We start from the raw sequence: 22,269 nt of genomic DNA on the forward strand, positions 1-22,269 counted from the left end.
GTTGCCTTATGATTGAAAACCAAGCAGGTTGGTGCATATGCACCTTGAGGTTTGTGCTGAGCTTGCAGTGTTGCCGAGGCAGCGCGCATATTTTGAAGTTGTTTCGAGAGAGCAGGTTGAGGATGAAACTTTGTGGTGGAAGTGTTGCAGGAAAGATATTTATTTATTAGTTATTTGTCTATAATACCCTCGGGGCCGTATGGAAATGAAAGGGGGAGTGGTTACAAAGCATTAGAAGAACACGTGCAGTGGGTTGTGGTAATATAAGCATAAAGATAATCCTGATTATACAGTGTTAGCTAATGTTTCACGAAAAAAGTTATCAGTGATGGGTATGACACTTGGGGGAAGGTGGTTCCATTTCTGGGAAGTACGGGGGATGAAGGACTGAAAGAGAGTTTTTGTAACACGAGTCAATTCCTATCTTAATACGGGGATCGACATGGTTTGAAATGTGTTGTGGCTGTAGTATGAGGTCGTCGTAGCGTGAGGTATGACGAAACATTTTATGAAACAGTGAAAGACGGGTTGCTTTGCGCTGGTGTAGTCAGTGGAACAAGTGCTAAGTTAGATTTCATTGAGGCTGTACTTGCGGTATGATCAGTCAAGCAATCAATAAAATCAATCTGTTCAGTTTTCAGCAGCAGTGCATGGAGTTGGTGTTTAACTGTTTGGCCTTGTTTCCTGTGAGCACTGTGCGGAGATCAAGACGTGGGCGATGTGTTTCCTCTGTGCAGCGATTGAGCTGTCGCTGAGGGACTCTCCACCAAAGAGTAGTGGTGGTGGTGGAGGGGGAGGAGGAGTCGGGCTGTATCCACGTGCCCCATCGCCTATTTCGGCTGCGCTGGCACCCGAGGGCAACTCTTCAGCCTTGGTGGAAGGGGCGCCACGTGAGCCGCGCAAGGTGCGTGCGTTGTACGACTTTGAAGCAGCCGAGGACAACGAGATCACCTTCAAGGCGGGCGAGCTGTTGCTCGTGCTCGATGACAGGTGGGTTGCCAGCAGTGGAAGGGGCGTCGCATTACCAATGGGAGGTCAGGGCACGTGGCTGGTGAAGTAGCTGCTACCATAAGCTTTGCTGTTATGAGAGATGTTTGATCAGGTTATTGAGATGCTCTGCACTGTCTAGAGAGCACTATGTTTTATCAGTCAATCAATCAGTGGTGCATTGTTAGTTGTTAGACCTACAGTACAAGCTTCATAAAAGCAGGCATGACCTCTGAACTCATTGACTTGTGGGAGGGGTATCAGCTACAAGAAATGAATACAGCGCAGTTAGAGTTGAAGTGCAAAAGAAAAAAACAGGAATGAAAGGACAGATGTGGACAAGTGCTCGAGTGAATACAAAGTAAGACAGAGGGAAAATGTTTGGGAAAGCAGCCATTAAAGTTGCAAAACAGTGTGCACATGCACATACAACTATCAAAATAGACGTTGCACTACACTTATGATACCAGTGTGCTACATGTATGTTTGAAAGCTGTGAAATTTTGGGTGTACGTCAGTCTGCTTCAAAGTAAGAACTGGTGCATGCAATGCAACGTTTTCTAGTTTTCAAAATTAAAAATAGAAACAGAAAAAAGAGTGACATCGCCATTTGCCTTTCGCTTGGCCAGTGACATAAGCTGTAACATACCAATAAGAGCAGTGCTGTCATGAAAGGGTACAGGAAGCTTACATTTTACATTGGCCTTGTCACTGCAGCCTGTGCCCCTCCCCACCTTCTTTTTATAGTGATATTTGGGGTGCAAGCAAGTCATACTGAAGCTACTGGCATTGCAAATGTGTCGAAGTATAAACTGAGCAGGACTCACTTGTGTGTTAAAAATGATGGGCAGCTGGTACCAACTGAGATAGGTGCAAAGTAGCAAAAGAAATGAGTGAGAGCGGATGCCCAGAGAAAGTGAGGTATGCGTTGAGTTGAAGTGACAAGCAGTGCCCATGGTGTCTCATTTGTAGCTTTATTGTTGTTTCACCATTTGCTTTTGTGCTTGCTTGCTTTGCCACTGAAAAGGCTGTAGAACTTAAACTCATTGCTTCCTTGGCATCTCTTTGTGGAGTATAAAGGAAAGATGCACAAACTGCATGCTCAACCGATCTCTGTGAATAGCATAACATGTAACCTCGTTGCGGTAGCTTAGTGGCTGTGGCATTGAGCAGCTGAGCTCAAAAGTTGCAGTTTCAATGTGGCCATTTTGCCGACTGTTATGCATTATTTATATGAAGTAGGAGGCATCGCTGCAGGTCAGTCGGAATAGTTCTGCAGGTCTGGAGAATCGGGCTTCCAAAAATCTGGCCAGCGACTTAGCTTTTGCAGTGTCAGTTGGACACTTGTCTTCACAATGCCAAGTACTTTTCATCAAATTAATGGTAGATTTTGTTCGAGTAGATTCCTCTTCAATTGTGAGCAGTGTATCATTCACCCTCCTGTCTCCCATCTATTTGCAGTGATCCCAACTGGTGGAAGGGCTCCAACCACCGAGGAGAGGGCCTTTTCCCTGCAAACTTTGTCACTGCGGACCTCGAAGAAGGTGGGCCTCCTCCTTCCATCTTGGTGCATTCGTGGTGCGAGTGCTCATTGCAATCTACGTAATGCTCTTGCTGCATTGTTGAAGAAAACATAGCACTGCAATTGCAGCATTGAAAAGACGTGCAGCAAGTCTTGTGCGTCTCTCTCCATTTGTTTTCATTTTGTCATATTGTGCTGCAGTTTCTTCAACAATACAGTTTTGTTTCAAGCACATTCCTGTTTGAAAGCAAATGTGCTGCCTTCCCTCCTGCCACCTTTTATTCACGAGTGTTGCCTACAGGCAACATACCAAAAAAAAAATTTTGTTTCTTGCCGAGTTTCAGCATTGAGTACAATGTTTCTGGCTAAATGTCTTTGGCCAACACTGAATGACAGGCAGCAAGCGTCATTTGTTGGTTTTAAGCAGCAACGCTGGACGAGGAAGAAGTATGGCACGCGACTCACTGTCTTTTGAAAGCTTAAATCTGTGGAGACAGGTCGATGCAAGATATCCAGCTGTAGTGGTGTCACACATGTGATGAAGGCAAATTGAATGTACACCTATGGTTCACACGTGATGGCACAGCTGTCATGCTTTCTTCATCCTTGGTTTAGATGTCATCGTGATGCTCTGACCAGTGATGTCGCACAGACTTGCCCAACATTTCTTACGTTTGCTGTAACCATTATGGGAGAAGTAATCGAACTGTTGCATGCTGAATGCTCCGTAATGAAATTTAAACGCTTATCTTTGCATTTTCTCATTCGTCTAACTTGCTGCAACCTTTTGGGTTTGCTCGCATTGCCTTGTGTGAGCACGGCGCAGGAATGATCCTTAGTTATGCACATTCTGTTGCTCTTTTTTCAGCACCAGGAAGAAAGTTGTATTACCTTCTGGACGCAAGTAAATAAGCCCTCAATGTGGCTCATCAAAGAACTTCAGTTTTGTAATGTTATGTAGTATTGATTTGGTTTTAAACTGTGAGAATACGATTACTGAATAGTAGATTTCAAACTGAATATCAGAAAATTTAACTCAAAGTTGAATGCTTGCAAATTATGTGCAAGAAAACTTGGTGCTTGCTGCACATGATCGAGAGTCTACTTACATAACACGAATGTTGCGAGCTATCAATCTTGGGTACCTATCAATCAAGATGTACAGTGCAGTCTACGCTTATTAAAGGGAACACCAAATTAGTATTCCAGCATTGATTACAGCTCAGTTTGTATGAAAGTATGGAAAATATTTCTTTATCAATAGAATGTTTGAATAGAATTGGTGCATTTTTTCTTGTAAGGTTGTGGGGTCTCAAGTGTGCTCTTGGGACAAAGGAACGAAAGCACAGTAGTGTAAACAAGCAGAAGGGCATTTTTTGCACCTTCTATAAAATAGGCAAGCTAGCTCGTGCAAACGGGAGGGCGTCCGTTCGACACTGCTTTGCGTGTAGCATTGGCACTACTGCGGTTGGCATCAATGGTAAACAGGCGGTAAAGGCGCATTTTAATTGTCGTATTTGGCATTGTTTGCTACCTGTCGAAGGTTTTCAAATCGCCATAGCAAGTTCAGTGCAACACCTCCCTCTCCTCATCCATCCGCCTCTGTGCAAATGTGTCTGCAGCTAAGCGGTCAGTGCACTAGTCTCGCAACATTTTTGCGCATGCTGTGTAAATCCAAAGCCATTCTTGTGACGGGTTGCTTGATGCTACCGGAAGAGATCTGACAAGACCACGATGTGCCTTTACGAACTACGTCAGGAATGAGAGGCTGCGTATGGTGTTTCGCAGAGGTGGCGGCTGTGAACAACACATTGGTGCCATCCTGTACACTTATTTTGTTAGCGGGTGGTTTGTTGTCATTACGAGCATGGTGTGGCATTGTGAAATTGTGTCAGTGCAACACTAAACTGTCACTTAATTTGCTGGCACGCTATGAAGCAGCACCGATTAGGCCTAGTGAGCTGAGCAATGTGTCTGCTACGAAAATTTGCTGCTGGCTAACATGATAAAAGGCTGCGAGCCGTTGTGAAAAGCTTGGCGCTGTTATGTTCGTACGGTTAGCTCATCGGCGATTGGGCCCGATATTGTGTGCGGGTTTTTTACTGGCCGTTGGAGCGCCGTTTGGGTATTCTGCTGACTAGTTGGCAACTACCGTGATCACGCATAGTAAGTTTGTCTCTGTTTATAAGCTTGCAGTGTCGACAGAAAGCTCCAGACTGCGTGAATCTGCATGAGTGAATGTGCGTATCCGGTACAATCTGCGTATCTTCCGGTGGATAATTGGCCCAATCTTTGCACACGAAAATCACATGCACAGCGGAACAGCGCTTTCCATACGCTGTGTTTTTGTAGCTGTTCACTCTTTTTGCGTCATGTTATTTTGATTGGTCTTGTTGACCTGGGCGAACCTTCGTATCATCAGAGACAGCGCGCCGCGGAGAGGCTGCGCTTCAAGGCACTGACCACGATTGGGTCTTCCACCGAATATGCCTATATTCGAAAAGCCAAATACAGTTAAACCTGGATATAACAAAATTGACAAATTCCCGAAAACTTCGTTATAAAAAGATTTCGTTACATGCAGGTTCGGCACGAAAATTCAAAAAAGAAACGCTTACCATATTTACTCGATTTTAACGCGCCCTCGATTGTAACGCGCACCCATTTTCCGTGACCAAAAGAGAGGAAAAAAAATCCTTTACTGTACCACGCACTTCATGCTTTCATACAGAAATACAACTATCGCTCAAGATTTACTCCCAATACACTAAAGTTGTGTTCAACAAAACAGTCCCAGTTTCGCCCGAAAGGCAAAGCATCGATTGAGACAGCAAATTAGCAGACGGCTATACGAAGTAAGGATAGTAGTTTTAACGGCCGTATAAACTTGTAAACATTCGCTATTTAACTAAATTGGTAGACCAATGCCTAAGCACACGTACTACAGCGCATGGTCGAAGCTACGGGAGCTAGGCTCGAAGTGCGTAGGAGGCGGCCATATTGAAATACCGATGCCGATATGGTAGCGCAAATTTAGGGTCATACTCGATTCTAACGCGCAGGCAATTTTTGGAGCCATTTTATCGGGTCCTAGTGTCTTGTTTGCAGTACTGTGTTCAGTTGCATTAATCAACGGGTGTCTCAGATGTGACACGAGCTTCTTGGTCCACATATTTTATTTACAGTAGAATGCAGGCAAGAGTGGATTCGAGCCGTGCCGACACTTGAGCTTCCTTAACACAGTGAAACTACCCGATTCATTATTAGGCATGTACCCTCAAGCGATCACTTTCGGGGGTACAATCACTTTAGTGAAATTTTGCATGACTCGGCACTGAATGCATCAGTGAATATGCCTGGCAATGTTACTGGCACTGCGTGAAGATAGTGAGCTGGGCACAGTGGCAGGAACACTGTTGGCCATATATGCCAATGCTTCCAGGGCCTAGTCGTGCACAATCTTGGCATAGGGTTTGTACAGTGTAGACCGCTTGTAACGTAAGTCGCCGGAGTCGTGAATATCTGCACTGTAAGCGGTACCGCACTACCACCAAAACAACGATTTTCAAGCCCTGCACGTATGCAAAACATCTAGACCAAGCAGCCTCGCGTATCCGAGAATCGAAGCGTGCGACTGGGAGTTTTGCATCCGTTTAAGTTTACGAACGTTGAAAGGTTAATGTGTGTTAATAATTAAAAAAAAAAGTGTCTCAGTTTCGCCCGAAAGGCGAAGCATCAGTTGCGATAGCAAATTAGTAGAGAGCTATTCGGAGTAGGGATAGTAGTTTTATCGGCTGCATAAACTTGACACATTCGCTTACTAACTGAATTAACAAGCGTGGTGTCAACGCGCACAAGCAAACATGAATAGACTCGATGACCGCAGACAGCCACTGTCAAAACGCGGGCGTGGGGAAACGCGTCCGCTGCAGCTAGCGAAGGTTCGTGCGCTCTATCGCTTCAATGGAAACTGAGCGGCGTAAGCACAGAGCATATAAAGGTCAGAGCCGTGTGGTGATCGCTTTCAAGATACGGTGCGCGTGACAACACCGACAGCCGGCACAGGCGCGAACAAATTTGTTGCCAGAGTAGAAGCCACCCCCCCCCCCCCCTCCCTCCCTCCCGTGCTGCCTTCCCGCTTTGCTCCTTTCGCGTGGGAGATAGCGTCAGCCAGTTCCCCTTGCGCCCGGTTGCAAGAAACGCATTTGGTGCTGCAGCATAGCGTCGCCCCCCTCCCTCCCTCCCATACCCCCATGGCCTTTCACGCGATGGAAGTCGCGTTTGCTCTCCGCTGTGCTTTCGCTCCGTGAAGGCACGCGTCCCCCACGCGCTTTCACTCCACGCGCGGCGATGATTTTATCGCTCTTGGACTCATGCTCTGCGTCTCATGCTCCTCCTCTGCATCGCTCTCGTTGATCTCCTCTCCCATCGGTGGGCGCACTTCGTTGAGAAGCTTGCTCGCTACCGCCCTTTTCGGCGAGATTTTCCCGCGAAAGCTGCATTATAACCGGTATTTCGTCTCACGCGGCTGCACTGTAAGCGTGATGCGTATACATGGAGTGCTATGGGAAAATTAACGGGAGTCTGAAAAGACCGTACTAGTATATCCGGTCCTGAACTATGAGCGGTTACGTTATAAGTGGTCTGTACTGTATCCCCGAAAGTGATCGCTCGAGAATGGTTGTACAGTGCCCCTGACTTAATGTTGACATAGGCCAGTTCAGTCCTTGGCGAATGTAAGATGTGGAAGAGCACGACAAGGCTGCATGTGGGACGCTCACTGTGCTTCGTTGCCTTTGTTGCAGGCCGCCCTCCGGAACCTGAAGTCCAGCCTGAACCGGAAGCACCCGTCACGGAGCCTGAACCGTTGCGTGTGGATCCTGTGAGTAGGAAGCACCTACTTGTTGACGGTTAGCTGCTGCTGCTTGGCACACATTGCTGGGTTGAACATTACAGTAAACCCTCAATAACATGAACCGTGATATCCTGAAATATCAGTTCGGTTGAAATTTTTTCCCACTGGGGTGTTGACTCGATGTGCTTTTCACCTCTTATCTTGAAGAGATGTTGCGCATGACTCCGGATATCTCATAATCTCAACTGTGCAAACACTACCGTAAAATTCCGAGCAAGCGCCCCCACCCGTGCAAGAGCCCCCCCCTAAATTCACTGCCAATTTCGAATTTCCGCGCCGTTCCGGGAAAGCGCCCCCCCCCCCCCCCCCCCCTCCCGCTTCCGCACCAACACTGGCCTGCCACATCCAGTTCACGAAAATAATGGCAAATTTGGCAAATCGCACCGATGCGCATTGGGGCGCCCCGATGAGCCATTTATCGAATCATAGTCGTACCCGCGCGCCCCAGTGGGCACACGAGTGCATCCGGGCGAACTGCAGCTGGCGGTCTGTAGTTCACGGACCGCCGGCCGACGGCGAGATCTGCCTCTCGCACGGCGCAGAGGAGTTCCCTGCGGCACTGCGACGTGACAATTCGGCGACAGAGGAGTGGTCGCGGCTACGCTCTGGCATCGCCGGCAGCTTCACCGCTGCTAATCACTCGCCACCGATATCGTCGCTAGGCCTTTTTCAGTTCACTTCGAATCTGTAGCAGACGGCGCTTCAGCACGAACCGCCGACGCTCCCAAGCAGCAATGTTTTGTTACCGCCGTGGCCGCTTTACCCTCTCCTCGCAATAATTTCTCACGATGAAGTAAACATGCTGATATTTGCGGCGCCACCAGCTGCGATACGAGCATGGCCGAGCCGCGGTTCGCTGTCCGCCGTCGGTACCCATGGACTGCAGCTGAGCTTCACTTGTATCGGAACTCTCATTAGCGCTAAACGTTTCATCGTGGACATATGGTTTTTAATAAAGTGAACATTACGCGTCACTTTACTCTATAGCGGATATAATTTTGCCTGGAATAGAAGCTGCATAACCAATAACGAATGTTCATGTCGCCGGTCGCGGCAAGTTCTTTCGGTGGTTTTGAGTAACGGTGGTTTTGAGAGTGATAAACACCACTAACAAATCTTTGGCTTAATAAAGTTCATGTTCAATAAAATTTTAATGCTATTCCCACTGCGCTTCTTTTTTTTTTTTGGGAAAATTTTGTCGTGGCCATCTTGAATTTGGTGCCGTTCCGGGATAGCGCCCCCCCTAACTTTGCCGGTAATTTCGACTTGCTCGAGGGGGGGCGCTTGCTCGGAATTTTACGGTAGGGAAAAAGTCGCTACCCAAACATTTCTATGTGTGCAGCTGTGATGCTCACATACAAATGCACCTTGTCACATGTGCTGTGGTTGCGCAATCACCTGCAAGATAGGCCCTTACATCGCTGCACATTTCCTCCACACTTTGCGCTGTGTGGACCAAGGTCATGTCAAAGAGAGCAATCAGTGCCCTTAACAACCATCATTATGGGACCCGTGAACCAAGGGAGGAAATGACATGTGACTTGTGTCAAGCTGCGCAGTGCATCTGGGCATGCATGCATCTTGGGATTGTTGGGGCCTCTTTTTATATCAGTAGCTGGAAGCATTTTCTTAGATAGTGCCTTGGAAACTGTAATTAACACTGAAAATTTAGAAGAGTGGTAAACGGGGTTATAATTGGTACTGGTTCATAATTAATTAACAGCTCAATAAATGCAAGAGTGCTGTTGGGCTGCTGAGCACGAGGTCGCGGGATCGAATCCCGGCAACGGCGGCCGCATTTCGATGGGGGCGAAATGCGAAAACACCCGTGTACTTAGATTTAGGTGCACGTTAAAGAATCCCAGGTGGTCCAAATTTCCGGAGTCCCCCACTACGGCGTGCCTCATAATCAGAACTGGTTTTGGCACGTAAAACCCCATAATTTAATTTTTAAATGCAAGAGTGCATCTTTCTCCATCCCAGTTTATTGCTCTGTTGTTAATTATGAATAAAAATTTAATTGAAATGTGCTCTACTAGCCTATTAAATGGCATGTTGTTGGGTTTATTTGGTTGCATCACATGAAATGGCATCTCAGAGCCACTGTTTTTGATGGCAATTTTTGGTCACCAGATGTCGCTTCAACCCGTTGTGTTGCTATGGTGCCAGCGCTAACATTCGCAAATGCCATTATATGCTTAAAATCGGATATATTGGCGGGTTTGGAAGTTAACCAAAGATCAGTAGGCTGGTTGGCTTTGGGAGCACACGGTAATACGACAAATGAGGCAGTGCAGGGTGACATGGGTTGGGCCTCTTTTGAAGTCAGAGAAGCACAAAGCAAAATTAGTTTTGAAGAAAGGCTCAGGAACATGGATGAAAATAAATGGGCGGCTAAAGTGCACAAGTATCTCTACATGAAAAGCGTGGACACAGAATGGAGGAAGAGGTCAAGGAAGTTGGCAACCAAGTACAGGATAATCAAAACTGTAAATAGACAACCAGGGGTCATCAGAAAGAAAGTGAGAGAAATAGAGACCGTGAATTGGATGCAAAGAATGGGAACGAAAAGGACAATGGAGATTTACAAGAATGAGAAGAAAGAAATTAGAAGGGAAAATCTTTACGATAACACAAAGGGCAGTGCCTTGCTATTTGAGGCTCGAGCCGGTTGCCTAAGGACGAAAACATATCGGAACAAATATTCGGAACTAGATGAGACATGTGTATGCTGCAGTAAAGATCCAGAGACCACTCAGCACATCCTAATGGAATGCGACGGGATCCACCCAGCGAGAACCGTAGGTAACGTGCAGCTCCCAGAAGTGCTTGGGTTTAAAGTGGAAGGAAACATAAACAGATCAGCCGTAGAGAACAGCAAGAGACGATTAGAGTACTGGTGGAAAAAAAGCAGGGAAAAGATGGATACGACCTGATCTCTTAAAATCACAGGCAGCGGTACAAGGTAAAATTTTGAAAAAGAATATTAATGAGAGGTATACAAAAATGCTAGATAAAGAACATGTATAGTATACCTGATTAAATCAAGCAGGCTAGGTGACTATTTGTCGCCGCCCCGTTTCAAAGGGGATGCCAATAAATCATCATCATCATCAATCATCATCATTGCACTGGACTGGATTATAGCAGTGGTGTTGCTTGTTGAACGTGAGGCATTCTGACTGAAAATCGATTACTATACTAATTACGTGTGGTTGTTTCTTAAATTGTTAATTTTCTGTTAGTTAATTGGGGTTTAGTGGCGCAAAAGCGACTAAGACTATGCTGCGCCAAACGCAAGGTGTTATGAATAAAAATTTTAAAACAGCAAAAGCTGTGTTGGTCTATTGTTCTTGGTCTATTGTTGTTGGTCTATTGCTTGTTTAGATAACCGGTATCGTCTAGAAACTTAAAAAGGTCCGGTAATGGCACTGGTGCATCATCTCTTAAACCTAAGGCAGGGTGTAACGGTATGTGTAACTTATATAAGTTCTGTAAAAGTTTTCGTCTCTGTGTTTAGATATGTTTACATGTCAGTAAAATATGAATAGCTGTGAGCGGTTCTTGGCAATGCCACCACTAGCGAGTGCTGACTTTAAGGAGCATGCATACAATATTTTTTGTAATTTCTTTTAGAGCATGGACACCACAGATTAGAAAGTGAAGAATTTATCTTATCGAAAGTTGAGTCCCACAGTATTTAAGTTTTCTTGCTTTGCTTCAAAATGCCTGTGTATCTGCACACGTATGTTTGTGAAATGCGATGGCCGTAGTTGTTGCAACATTGTTGGCAGTGAAATCTTGTCTGCAACCAGTCAGGGCTATAGTTTTAATTAACGTGGACTCAAATGTACCCTGAAGCTTGATTTGTCTTAGCAGAAGTTCAGCTCAAGAGAATTGCCTTAAATCCATGGGGAATGAAATAAATATTTCTGAACTTCCATTATTGTAGAATGTGACATAATGGAATTAATCGAGCTGCCAGGGTAGCTAGCTTGGTGGCTATGCCATTATGTGGCTCAGCTCAAGGTTGCGGGTTCGACCCCACTGCATTTCGGTGGGTGAAATGTAAACACATTCATGTACCATATTTTCCGGACTATAAGGCGAGTTTTTTTTCCCCCAAAATCTTCGTTGGTGCGTCTTATACAACGAGCATGACTTATGTATGCATAAAACTATGTGCGCTGGAACGATCAATATGAGTTTTTTTCCCAAGCACACCATGCCGTAAAAGCAATGTCAGTGACGTGCCTACAACGTATTGGAGGCCGACCTAGTGATGCTGCTGGCTGAATTAGCTGAACTTTTTGACTGTGTCGGAGGCCTTCGATGGTTTCGAGTGAAGTGCAAGAAATGTTCATTTGCTGTGCCTAAGAGTAGTGTTGGTTGAAGTCTTTTCTGCTGGAATTACTAGCACGTAAAAATTTCATTTCTGGAAATATAGTGCCCTGAAATGGGTAAGTACGGCATTTTGCAATGATTGTGCAAGCACCATAATTGCGCTTCATCATGCCGACCAAGTTAAATTGGGTGCGTCTTATACACTGGTGCAACTTATATACCGATTTCTTCTTCGAAACTCGGTGAAAGGGGGGGGGGGGGGTGCGACTTATAGTCTGGAAAATACAATACTTAGATTTCAGTGAGCTATAAAAAAACCCAGATGCTCAAAAAGTAATGTGGAGTTCCCCACTATGCCGTGCCTCATAATCATACTGTGGTTTTGGCGCATAAGACCCCAGAATTTAATTAAATTTTAGAGTTTATCAGGGATACTGCATCTTGAATGCTTGAATAACACTAGTGAGTACTTATATTCTGTGTGCTTAGGGAACTTATCTAGAATGTATTTCTTTTTTTTTTTTTTTTGAGAAAGTGCTCTGTGCCGATTGTGGTGGTGAGACAACTTGTTCATGTGTGCAGGCCCAAATTGACGAAACCCTCCAGCGGTTGCACGACGCAAATCCTCGGAGTGGTCAGCCTGACCCGCCTGAACTGCTTGCCTTGGAAGGTAGGCCTCGCGTTAACCCAGGAGTGTTGAAATTCTTTCACAAAATGTTACTGCAAGTTCACTTTGCTTGGTCAGAGCGCCCTCATGCAGTACGCACTGCAAGCGAAAACAAATAGGGCAACCTACCAAGTGTGAAGCCAACAGACACAGATGACCTGGAAAGCACAGAGGCAGTGGCCATAGGTTCGAGGTGTTCTTTCAGTTCACCGTATAAAAGAGTTAAACTTTGCATCTTTATCTTCGTAGTCACGATAAAGGGCAAGAAAAATAAGAAGACAATTTGTGGTAGCCAAATTGTCAGCCTCGTTGTGACAGCTGGGCTGTGGCTGTCCCTCGCCGGTACAGTGGAGTCTTGTTGTTAAACGGAATCTTGAGGAACCGGACAAATGTCTGTTGTTTAAGACGAGTGTCGTTTACTGAGAAAGATAAGTAGGGATGCAGCACTACATGTCATTGAACCTTTTAACAATTTTAGAAGAAAGGATGTAGCAGCTAGTTTTTACGAAAATAGAAAATGGCACGGGGCTTTGGTGAACAGTATTTATAAAATTTATTCTGAAACTACTACAGTAGAACCTCGTACACACAAAAAAAAGTGAGAAAAAAATGTAACAGAGAAAATGTACGATCAGAAGTCACTAAATACTTCAGACTCAACTGTACTTGACGTCTATGCAATGCGAAACATCGTGCGAATTGTTGCAGCACGAGACGTCAACATGCGCCGAGCCGGTGGCGCTCGAGCAGCCCCGAGACACGCATGGTAGTTTTTACGCTTTTGGCAAGCTTTGGCAAGCCGAATTAGACCAAGTCGAATTCTGCTTGGGTCAGCAGCTTCTTTGAGTGACCCGAGACGCACGTTGTTGTTGAGTGAGTGACCCGAGACTTGAGTGACCAGAGACTGCGACCCAAAGTACGGTATAAACGAAATCGAGCTGGTGGGCAACACCAGAATATGAAGCCTACCGTGCCACCAGAGCAATATAGTACTTGTCGCTCCCTTTGTGCCACCCATAGCAGGGAACGTTATCACCTTTTAAAAGCGTGCAGTACGCTTCCAACGGCACTACGGCCCACCCACTCTGAAACAGATAACTGAAGATGCTGATCATGCTGATCACAATCGGGTTGGCGGTGATAGCTGTGAATGCAGGGTGCAATGATCTGGGAGGAGATTCGCTGGTACCGGAAGAAGAAACTTAGTGCGCACCAGGTTTTTTATGCGAGACGGGCAGGCGAGTATTGCGGGGAAGCTGCTGCAGCAGGCAGCTACTGTTGTCGATCGCGCGTGCGCCTTTTCTTATTTACACGGGATCTAGTGGCCAGAAAACATGTCATACGATCGCAGTTTGGCGATCTACTGAACGTTGGTGCTGTAAGATCTTGTTTTCCGCCAACACATCAACCGGTAAAAAATAAGCGTAACTGCATTGGGTAATTTCTTGTGTTTTCGATCGCAAATGTTGGCATGGGGAAACCGTACCTAACTCGCGCAACGGTCGCATCATGTAAATGTCAACTTCCATTAAGTCTGTGAAATTTTTTAGTGACTGTGAATCATACATTTTCCTTGTTTGTATCTTTTTTTTATCACGCTTTCTTCCAGAAGGTATGAACTAGGTTCTACTGTATTTGCAGTTCTGCCCAAGACAAAACATAAGTTGATGAAATTCTAGCTAATGTGAATGCGCTGTTTTCTCTGGCACAAAAATGCCATCTGATCTGACAAAGAAATGTCAAATTACTGATACAGTAGACTTTCGTTAATTTGACTCCACTTCATTCGATGTTTCGGTTTATTCGATCCCGACCGAAAGTCCCGGCCGGCGCCCGTACATTTCTGTGGGCCCAAACTACTTATTTCAATCTCAAAATTGACCTTCGCCGGATAACTCAAACTTTACTGGCCAGCTTCAGAGCTGTTTCTGATGCCTGCTGTGGCTACTTGAGCCCTCGTTTCACCCGTCATGCATGTCTCGCATATGAGACTGTTAATGAGACACGTTCCCTAATTATATATGCACGCCGTGCACTGAGAAGCGGAGAAAAACCATCTGGTGTTTTGGGAAAGCTAGCAATAAGGAAGGTGGTACGATAAAAAAATTGGGAAAGTCGAGGGGACGTTCGAGCCAACAAAAGAACGGGGGTCTATCTAAAACCCCGAGGGCTTGCCGGTAAACTTAAGTGTCTCCGTGCTCGTACAGTAACCGAAGACGGCACATGCGTGTGTGTAAATTAAAAGGAACACGTGCTATGTCCTGTAACAGTGGCACCTTTCCCCGCTTGGTATGCTTCATTGGATAACAAAGCTGTGTATTGCGGCGAAGCTAATAAAGAAAGATATTGCCAAATGAATTAACGACGGTTTCAGCGTGTTTTCTGCCTTGTGTTTAATTCTACCTGCCGGATAATTCGACCAGTTTCGTCGGTCTCGTCAGGATTGAATTAATGGAAGTCGACTGTATACTGTGTTAAAGGGGCCCTGAAAGACATTTTGAACATAGGAAGAAATTGTTGCTGATCTGTTGTAGTGGCTGCTGTGAACATGTGAGCCAAATATTGTTGCACTGCATGCAGCAGGAGGTTTGCAATCTACTGTCAAACACAGTGAAAAATTGCTTGCTTTTGCTTCTGCAATGTCGTCATGCAGGGTCATTGAAAGCAGCCGGCCCACCACTATTGGGCGATTTTGTGATCGCAAGAGCATCCTCAGTAATGCATAATTGCTAATTTTGAGTTCAGCAAATAAAAAATATGCATGACTGAGATCTCAAAAAGACATGAAAATAATTTCATCTTTGCGCTGCCAGTCTACACACGACAGTTGTGCGTAGCTGCGTCTGCTGCGCAGAGATGGCAGCGGCGTGCTGCGTAGTGTAGTCATCCGTGGCCACCACGAGATGCCTTTGCGCGTTGACACCACGCTTATTAATTTACATAGTTAGCAAATATTTGCGAGTTTATGCGGCCAACAAAACTAATATCCTTACTTCGTATAGCCGTCTATGCATTTGCTATGACAATCGATGGTTCGCCTTTCTGGTGAAACTGCGACTTTTTAGATGTGGCCACGGAAAAAAAGTCGCTCAAAATTTACCCCACATAATGAATGCACCCCCCCCAACTTAGCGCATATTTTTGGAGAGAAAAGGTGCATTCCTTATGCGAGTAAATACGGTATCTCGTCCTTAATGGGTTCAACTGCGCTGGCTGACATTTGTGCATTGGTAGAAAATATAAACTTGCTTAGATAAGCACTAAGTAAAGGCTGTTCTTAGTGTTTGCATGTTGCAAAAGCAACACACTCTATTTTTTCGCACCCATGCATTAGCTGCATTTCCCTATCATGTACAAAAGTGGCGAATTTCTGCACCTACTTTTGTGAAATAATTGGTGCATCAATTGCATCCCTGTGCTAATCATATCTCTGTACTAATAGCACAACGAAGCTGTTTTGGCGAGTCACCATAAAGTAACAACTGGCAGAAGTAGTGTATAGCATGTCTGATAAATGTCATGTAGTTGGGGCCATCTGCAACTGTGCTGTCACAGGCACATATAGTCTTTTTTAATTCAGTAAGTTACACTTTATTTTTACATTTGCCAACCGATAATTCATTCGGACACTGATGATTCGGCCTGCTCAATTATTAGGACAGCTTCGCGGCACCACCACTAGCCCCTTAGACTTAATGTATAAGGACGACGAAAATTTCGGACACCTTGCAGTGGGCCGTGCAATAATTCGGTATCGGACTGCACGATTGTGTGGCAATTTGGTGATCGAGTTGAGCAGAACTGTGACATTTTCATTTTGATACATCGCCGGCCCCTCCTCAAAACCAAAACCAGCGAGTCCTGGTTTATTTAGTAGTCGCCAATAAGAATTTGGTACATGCATTGGCTGTACTGTCGTCTATCTGTAGTGACAGCATGACAGTAGGCAGAGATACGAGCCGCATTTTTCTAGCAATGCCTTCTGCTTGATTCTATGCCACTCTTATCTTCCACTTTTCTTGACCGGGTGATCCCGTTGATAACGTGTGGAGCGTCACTCTGACACCACTGACGAATTGCGAAAAGCGTGAAAAGAAATAGCATAAAAGGCATTGCGAGAAATGGCCATAGAATGTCTAGGCCAAAGGCAAGCGTGTGTGCACGCAGCAACTCGTGGAAAAACTTGGGTCGTATTCTTTTTTCATTTTTGACTTGGGTCGTATTCTTTCATTTTTGAGATTTTGAGGATTTGTGTGACTAGCACCGATGCGTCGACGGGCGGTGGCAGCATTTCTGCACTGTGATAAGATAAGCATGCTTGGCATTGTGACAAGAATGCCATCGCTCGTATATGACAATGCGTTTTGCGCTAGTCTCATGAAATTGAAGGCATTATTCTCGAAAGTGAGAATCCAAGAATACGTCCCGCCTTGTGGAATAAGATGACTTATTTTTGTACAAATCCGGTATTTTGAACTTGCGATCTTTCAGACTTCTTGGTTGTCACCGTCAAGTCCAAATTATTGGTCGGTGACTGTACTGGAGCTACTGTGGGAACTTGTGTTCAAAGTACACATTTGACGGCGAAGACGATGAATCAGACTCGTCCAATTAATGACTTTTGTTGGCATGTTCCTTGCTTTTCGAAGGGAACATTTCAACTCGAGGGGAAGTTGTTGCCGCTGTGCTTATGCAGCCCTTGTTGTGTCTGTCTGCAGAGCGCTGTGCAGGAATGGGTCCCCTGATAGAGCAGGAGCTGGAGCGTATTGACCGGCGGCACGCGTCTCTGACGGCTGCAAGTCGGCAGCTGAATGATGCCTTGACCCTCTACCACAGCCTGATGCGTGCACCTGCGCCTCCACCACCACCACCACAGGCTGCTCCACCTATGGTAAGCTCAAAAGAAGCCACTGCCAAGTTCTGAGGGGCAGGTTGGTGCAAGGGCAGGTACACCTGATGTAGGAGGGAGGCGAAAATAATGGGGGCAGCAAGTGAGGCAGTGAAAGGGAAGTGCAGTGCTACTTCTTTACTCATTGACACATCCTCTGCCTGATGTCACCATTGTACGTAGTTACTAATGACCTCATGCCATTTCCATATTTCTCCTTTCTGTATTTCAGGTACACATTCTTTTTTCACTTTCACTTAACTGTCAATAGCAGGTGAGGTGGCATAAAGTGATAGTGCATGGCAACTGCAGGGCATCTGTCGTACACTGCATCAAGCAGGGAGTGTCATGACAGGGTTTCTTGCTTCACAAACATATGCAGACAAGGCTCTGGAGTGTGATGGATCAGTAGCAGAAGATTTGTTGCACCTAAAGATAGTGCTGCATTGCACGACAATCGTGGCTCGAGGCGTGGCACGGCAAGACTGGCTGACGATGCACGACCACTGAGCAGGGTAACAGCTCAGTCAGCGTGAGAACTTGCAGGAGCAAAGCTCACCTTGTCCGATTTGCAGCGTCTCCCTGCAACACCCCACTTTGTATTTATGTGAGGATGAGTCCGACGGGGCATTCACTGTGGAACCAGTTGGGGCACGTTTGGAGGCTTTGTGCTTGCGCATTTGATTTGGGCTGCAGAGCAAGAAGCATGATTTTCGTTAGAAAATATCACCAGCTCACTCGCCGTGTCTGCTCTGTTGTTACTGTGATGGCAGTTCAACATCGAGCTTGAAAATTAAGTGTCCGTCAACTCACTTAAAAGGGAAAGGAAGTGCAAAAAGACAGCTTGACCTACACAAGTGATGGTGAGACAGTTTTACACCCCGAGATGAACATCAGTGTGTCTTTACCAGGCTGTACCTTTGTGCTTATTGGCACATTGGGGTGCCTCTTAGACTGTGGAGCTGGCAGGTTCTGCAGTGGCAACAGGTGATTCAGAGTGCAAGCCATCCAAGGCATTTGCAGTCCCAGGAGTTTGGCAAGGCTGATGGGGTCACGCAGATCAGGTTCTCTTGCTAAGCACGGCTGGCACAGCTGTTGCCATCTTTGTGAGTGGCATTGCAACTGATTGTCGCTCTGCACCAAGACCAAAAACACACCTTGCCATATTTGTGAAGTCCTGCTGATCAGGAGTGTTCTATCTCCTTTGCAGCCTTATGGTCCTGTTGGCGAGGGAGCTGCCTGCGGAGTGCAGGATCCACGAGGCAACATGGCAGCAGGCCTGCCCCCACAGATGCCCATGTCCCCACCTTTCTCGGGGTGAGTGTCCTTCTGTGCTTTCCTGGTGCTTACATAAAAGGTATGGAGGGCTTATGTCCATGTAAACTAGTGTATCCTGCATGAAACTCAGTGGACATCTTCAGCTGTAGCTTTGTGTGGGTCAGAAAAATTTTTGAAAGGATATCCTTCATGCAAGATATCATTTTTATAGATATTGTGGTCAACAGCACAAAAACATCCTTCATATTTCGGTAGCAGGCTTTTTCTCACCGTCCAGTTCATATTTCAGCAAGCCTAGAGCCAAGGTCAGACGGTAGTCTACCGAACTGAAAGAGGATGTTTAGCAGGCTTCACCCCTGATGCTTATACAGTTCAAACTTGTTCGTTTGTCAGAAAACTTCATATAAAGAATTTTGGGAGAGTAGGCCACAGGCCTGCTGGAACACTTTTTGTGACCTTGCCACTAAGCACTTATAAGTCAAATCCCAAAAGAATGCTAGGTGGCAATGCCACACATCTGCTGTGATTTTGTACATTATCAGTGTAGCAAACACGGAACAGTGCACACAAGTGAGAACACACCTGTGGCATTGGCCACACCTAGCTCTCAAACTTGCCATCTGGTAGAATGGCATTTATCATCACTAAAAGTTGAGTTTTCATTTGTCTATGACTCTAGTGGAATCTTAGAACCGCATTTCCCAAAATATCAAGTTTCACAAACACAATTTTAGATTTTTTTTTTCACAATTTCTGGCTTTAAAATGCACCTTATGTTATCTCCTGGTTCACGACATGAACATAATGCACCTTTGTTCCCCTGCTCTTCAAACTGCTGCAAGCTCAACCACTGGCTGCCTGAGCTGTGTGGTTCAGCTCTGTCCACCTGTTTGTTTGTTCTGTCTGGATACAAGTGCCGCTTCTCCTGGTTTTTTCGCCACCACCTTCACCACATTTGTGGCGCTTCATGGTCGCCGCACTTTGGGTGGTACGAATTAACCGACATGTGGTCGAATTAGCAAGAGCTTGACACTGAAACTGCATATAGTATTTGGTGGTACCAGACGGCGAGTCCGATTTTGCCAATTAGCAGGGATTGAACTATGAGGTTTTAACAGCAATTCAGGTTTATATATTATGAGTAGAGTAGGAATCTTTTTTAAAAAGTTATTGTTGCCTTGGTATTAATGTATTAAGGCTAAGACGTCTGTGTGAGGTTGTGTATCAGCTTGCATAGTCTGAGGAGCAGGAAAGCCAAGCTTTCCCAAGACCCACTTGAAACAAAAGTGTATGAACAGCGACATATACATATGGAGATTGATTCTGCGAAGAAGATGCTTGCTAATGCTGAAATGCTCATTGCAGAAGGGATGAAGGCCAAAACATTTGACAATATTCAAAGTGGGCAAGCACTTCTGAAGCAGGGGCAGGCAAAACATAGAAGCAGCTTTCACAAGCTTGAAGAAACAAAACGAAAAAGTAGTGCAGACCAGAAGGACTTATCTCAGTTTAGTGGCTCGCTAATACATCTCACTGATATTAAGTTGCATTTTCTTCATGCTAAATAATGTTCATGTTTTAGCTCATGTGATATTTTTATTATATTAAATCATATCTTTTGTTGATACTGTTATCATATGCAAAAGAAAAACCGTTTTGTATTTCTTGAGAATTTTTTAAATGTGTTCATTTTGTGTTTTTACTAAAAGAAATCAGTGCAATACGTGACGAATAATAAATGCAAATATATTTAAAAGTATGTAGTTTTATTTGTCATATTATGTGCATACTTAGTTTGCTACCAGCATGTGAGCAATCGGTTACTGCTCCAAACTATAGTTTTTTTTGCTCCGCACTGCTATTTTTTCTGCTCCAAAAGCTGCTCCAATACACCAAAGGCCACTTCTATCACTGATATGGCTTATTTAATTATTTATGACACTGACTTTGTTGAAAATGACGAGTTTGCAAAGTCACGTAGTCCTTTAAAACCATAAGAACCGTAGACACTAGCGTCACAGTTCCCTCTAGTAATTATTCTATGAAAGTCTATGCTTCTATGTTCAAGTAGGTCGGCCTAGTTTGTCAGTAGCGGAAATGCATGCGTGGCCAAGATTTTTTTCATGTGGTCGGGAATCGTACGCACACAACCCACCAGCATTAGAGTAAACGTGACAATACATGCAGCCCAGCTGGTACTTGCATGGAAAAAACGAAAAATCGAAAAGCAGTAGCGCCTTTTTGTAGCGTGCGGGAACATGAAATTAGTGCGCACCACTGCACAGCGTGAGCACTTTGCACAGCTGTACGGATTATCATTGCCCACATCACAGAATCTAGTCCAAATAGCAGTCCCAGCGACGGCTCTCTCAGATCTGATCTTGAAAGCGATGCTTTTATGTAGTGCAAACACCAGAAGCAATGAATGTTACTAGATAAGAGCAATTGCAGGAGACAAAAGCACGTCTTGGCTGCCACATTTCTGACACTGCCTCCGAGATATGTGAAGCCGGAAGTGCATCACAGCATACAGGTCTCGGAAGCCACAACCAGAAACAACAAATTCTCCTGATGGATGTGCAAGGGCTTTTCAAATTATGCAGCATAAATCGCATTGCAAATTAGGGACTGCACAAATTCTGAATTTGTTATTAAACTGAAAAGAGCTGAATTTGTTATTAATCCGAGAGTGAATTATAGAGGTTTTACTGTATCTGTCTATCTCGTCGTTATTTTGTGTCACTGATAAGACGTCCAGCACTGGGGCGTCCCATCAGTCTCGAAATTTGACCTCTGCCACTACTCCTAACCTGACCATGTCAGGTTAGGAGTGGTGCCCCTTGTTGTCTGGCAAGGAGGGCGCTTATCTCGCCACCTGCATTTGAATGTTGGATTGTCTGTTTCTCATTAGAATGCAATGCTTACCTCAAGGCACTGGGGAACTATGCTTACCACAGCTTTTCAGTGTTGTAAAGACGGAATAAGTGCAGTGCTTAATGTGTGTGTATGCGGTTGAGGAAGAACTGGATGTTGTCATTGAACACTTGTGATTTCTTGCCTGAGTTATTAGTGTGAGTTGCCTTGATTCCTGGAGTGCTTTGTTTTTATCGATTGAGGTTTATTTTAGTGCAATTAAATAAAAATAAAAATGGTGTCCTAGTGTCCTTTTCTGTGGCAGATTTAGTTTTCTGATAAGGTGAACACATGTTTGCTGTTCAGTTCCGGCACCAACTTGTTTTTTTTTTCAATGAGTCGCTAATGAGACCACCGATTTTCCACGCTTAGTTGATCTCAGTCTTGGAGCCTGTCATTAGAGGCCATTACAAATTGGAAAAACTCTTGGAATCGGTGATGAAAGTCGGGGTTCATGCTATGAAGTGCAGAGCATCCCTCTATCACTTTCTTGTAGGCCCGGCATTCCAGCGCCCAGCATGGCCGGCCAGGGAGCGGCGGCAACACCCGTGGGCTTTCCACTGCTCTGACCCCGGGTTTCTCGTCCGGGGCAGACGATTGATTGCGTTCAGTGAAATAAATTGCTCCTCACCAGGCCACCTATGCAGGTGACGATAAGGTGCGCGCGGCAGTTTGGTTTCTTCGCTCGTAGCCTGAGGGTTTTTAAAAGAATGTTTCAGACCACTTGCAAATAATAAACTCGTGTATGAATTGTC

At 45.2% G+C, this 22,269-nt stretch overlaps 1 protein-coding gene across 2 annotated transcripts in view; it reads left to right on the forward strand.

The window, feature by feature from the left end:
* LOC119450825 (signal transducing adapter molecule 1) overlaps positions 1 to 22,269 on the forward strand; it is a 50,969-nt gene extending 28,700 nt beyond the window's left edge. For both annotated transcript variants that reach the window (XM_037714319.2, XM_037714320.2), the window contains 7 exons: positions 738 to 990; positions 2,449 to 2,531; positions 7,315 to 7,391; positions 12,351 to 12,438; positions 17,154 to 17,326; positions 18,534 to 18,640; positions 22,011 to 22,269. In XM_037714319.2, coding sequence (XP_037570247.1) covers positions 738 to 990; positions 2,449 to 2,531; positions 7,315 to 7,391; positions 12,351 to 12,438; positions 17,154 to 17,326; positions 18,534 to 18,640; positions 22,011 to 22,083 — 854 coding nt within the window. In that variant the 3' untranslated portion in view covers positions 22,084 to 22,269. The remainder of the gene's footprint in view (positions 1 to 737; positions 991 to 2,448; positions 2,532 to 7,314; positions 7,392 to 12,350; positions 12,439 to 17,153; positions 17,327 to 18,533; positions 18,641 to 22,010) is intronic.

This window comes from Dermacentor silvarum, chromosome 4 (assembly GCF_013339745.2).
Source record: "Dermacentor silvarum isolate Dsil-2018 chromosome 4, BIME_Dsil_1.4, whole genome shotgun sequence".
NCBI lineage: Eukaryota > Metazoa > Arthropoda > Arachnida > Ixodida > Ixodidae > Dermacentor > Dermacentor silvarum.